The sequence below is a fragment of the Berghia stephanieae genome, chromosome 3 (assembly GCF_034508935.2).
Source record: "Berghia stephanieae isolate SIO BIC M18660-M18661 chromosome 3, UCSD_Bste_1.3, whole genome shotgun sequence".
In the NCBI taxonomy this organism is placed as follows: Eukaryota; Metazoa; Mollusca; class Gastropoda; order Nudibranchia; family Aeolidiidae; genus Berghia; species Berghia stephanieae.
In genome coordinates, this window is record NC_088362.1 from 19,249,986 (window position 1) to 19,252,485 (window position 2,500).

General features: G+C 43.4%; 1 protein-coding gene across 1 annotated transcript in view; it reads right to left on the reverse strand.

Annotated features, from left to right (window-relative positions):
• LOC144967293 (uncharacterized) overlaps nt 1-2,500 on the reverse strand; it is a 78,177-nt gene that overhangs the window by 1,534 nt on the left and 74,143 nt on the right. The window contains exon 10 of the mRNA XM_078904353.1: nt 1-859. This exon is cut by the window's left edge and continues 1,534 nt beyond it. Coding sequence (XP_078760479.1) covers nt 1-859 — 859 coding nt within the window. The remainder of the gene's footprint in view (nt 860-2,500) is intronic.

The window sequence follows — 2,500 nt, forward strand, 5'->3', positions numbered from 1 at the left end:
TTCATCATCGGATGACCCAAATGTGGGTGTGTCGGATATCCGGTTTGGTGACCTTGCATGTAGGTACACGACGCGGGAGGGCTATGGCCGGGCTGGCCCATCCCAGGACGCAAGCCGTACGCTGCTACCGCAGCTGCTGCGGCTGCAGGTGAGGATGAAGATGAAGGGGATGAGGACGAAGAAGAAGCTATGGCCGGTCTCAGACTACTGCCTCCTACGGCGTCCTGTCCGGTTTGGGCCGCTGCTAAACGGCAGGCAGCCATCTGGGAACTGAAGCTTAATCCCGTTGCTGCTGAGTTCATGTTGGGGAGGAGAGAGGAGGCGGATGGATGGGTAGGGTAGTGGTGGGGGTAATAGACTGAATCTCCTGCCCCCATGCAAGATACGGAACCGTAAGGAGAAACCCCAACGCCCGATTTAAGGGCGTCATATTGGCATTGACTCGGAGATGACGAGGAATCTCTGGGTGTGGATATACGTTTTGTCGAATCTGTTTTGGAATTGCCAATCATTTCACACGACGCATTGTTGTTGAGGGACGACGTGGATGTGATTCCTTGTGTGTGATGATGTCGGGTGCTACCGCCGGTATTGCTACTGTGAAGGCTGTGATGCTGTTGTTGATGATGTTGCTGTTGCTGTTGATGTGTTGGTTGTGGTTGTTGTTGTTGTTGTTGTTGGCTGTGGTGATGGTGGTGGTGGTGGTGGTGGTGACTGGTGTCGCTGATGTCATGACGTAAGTCGTCGGTGGAATCTGCGGCAGGATGTTCTTCTTTTATATTCGGTGACGTCATACGGCTTGATGCCAGCTTGGACATTTCATCCATGTCATCTGGTCTGGAACGTTTTAGTTCTTCATCTGGTACAGGAAGAAACGTCAGATGTAAATTTGAATGATAAATAAGTACGTTAGTTAAAAAAAAAACACAAAAAAACAACAACAAACCCTTGAGCCTTTATATAGCGCCATATCCACTAAACGTGCTCAGCGTGCTTTACAAGGGGTCAGTAACCAAGAACAACCCTGAACATGTAAGACGAAACATGACGTCTGTTAGACGATAGTGCATTTATTTTTCGGACAGAAACATTGCTGTTAACGCCCAAGTACTCATGTTACACATGAATACGGTGAGAGAATGTTACAATGTTGTACAATGTTACAACGTTGTACAGTGTTACAATGGTGTACAATGTTACAATGTTGTGCAATGTTACAATGTTGTCTGTACCATTCCCATCCGAAGCCTTTCCATTAGTATTGGACCCATTCTAACTTTCGAATCGTCAGATCAATTTACAAACCTTGACAAGCAATCTAAAATATTCAAACGGTGAACAATCCACTGTGTAATTAATGAACTTCAACTTTGCGGATATTTACAGTTTGAAGGCCTGAAAAAAAAGGAGTAGATATTTAGATACCGAAGTCCGAATGCTGTGCTTAAGAATTGGGAGTCACGAATAAATGTGTAAATTTATAGATTGCCTTTGACTGAAGTTATTTAAAAATTGGATGGGGTAAATAAAAGACCGAACAAGATGTGTTATCCGTGGTTTTATGCAAATGTTACACTAGAGATATATTTATCGTACCAATGCGGCTATGTTGTCTTGTGGTTTGAGACTCGCTTTCGGATAGGAAGGTCCTGGGTTCGAGCCTCGCTCGGCACATAGTTGAGTCCTTGGAAAAGACTCTTGACTCACATTCTCTCGCCGTACTCAGGTGTAAAATAAGTACCTACCTGACCGTCGACAGCGTTGTCTATGTCGGAAAAAAAAATTGTAATATCGCCTTACAGGCGTTATGCCTTGTTCTACATGTTAGGTGTTGCTGTTGGTCAGGGACCCTTTGTAAAGCGATTTGAGCACATTTAGTGGATATTGCGCTATATAAAAGCTCTAGTTTAATTTAATGCACACTAACATAAACACACACGCACACATACATTTTCTCACGTTTACACACGAGTGTATTAATAAACAACACACACACACACACACACACACACACACATACACGCTCACATAAATACCCTTTTCGTATTTTTCACTCATCCTTTCACCCATCCCCCCACCCCTACCCCACCCTCCACCCATCCAGCCAAAACAAAGTAAAATTTTGTCGTCTAGAGTGGTCTGTCATCCTATGACGAAAGAACAACAAAATCGGGCCACAAAATTATCATTTCAAATATCAATAGATCTAAATTACCCTCATCTTATCATCCATGAAGTCTAAAATCTGAGACTACTTATAAATCTCGAGTTTAACTTTCCATTCTTTTAAAAATCACGTTAAGGGCAACCCTAATCGACGATATTTTAATTTTAAAATTTCTGGCCAAATTTAAGAAAAGTGTTTAGTCAGAGAAAGACGGTTAGTTATGTATCATTTCCAGGCCTTTTTCGACCAGCCAGCTTTCTATCTAATCCAATTTGTGCGGAAGCCAAAAGGTGTGAAAATGGACTCCATTTCTGGAGAGCGAACAGAGCGCCT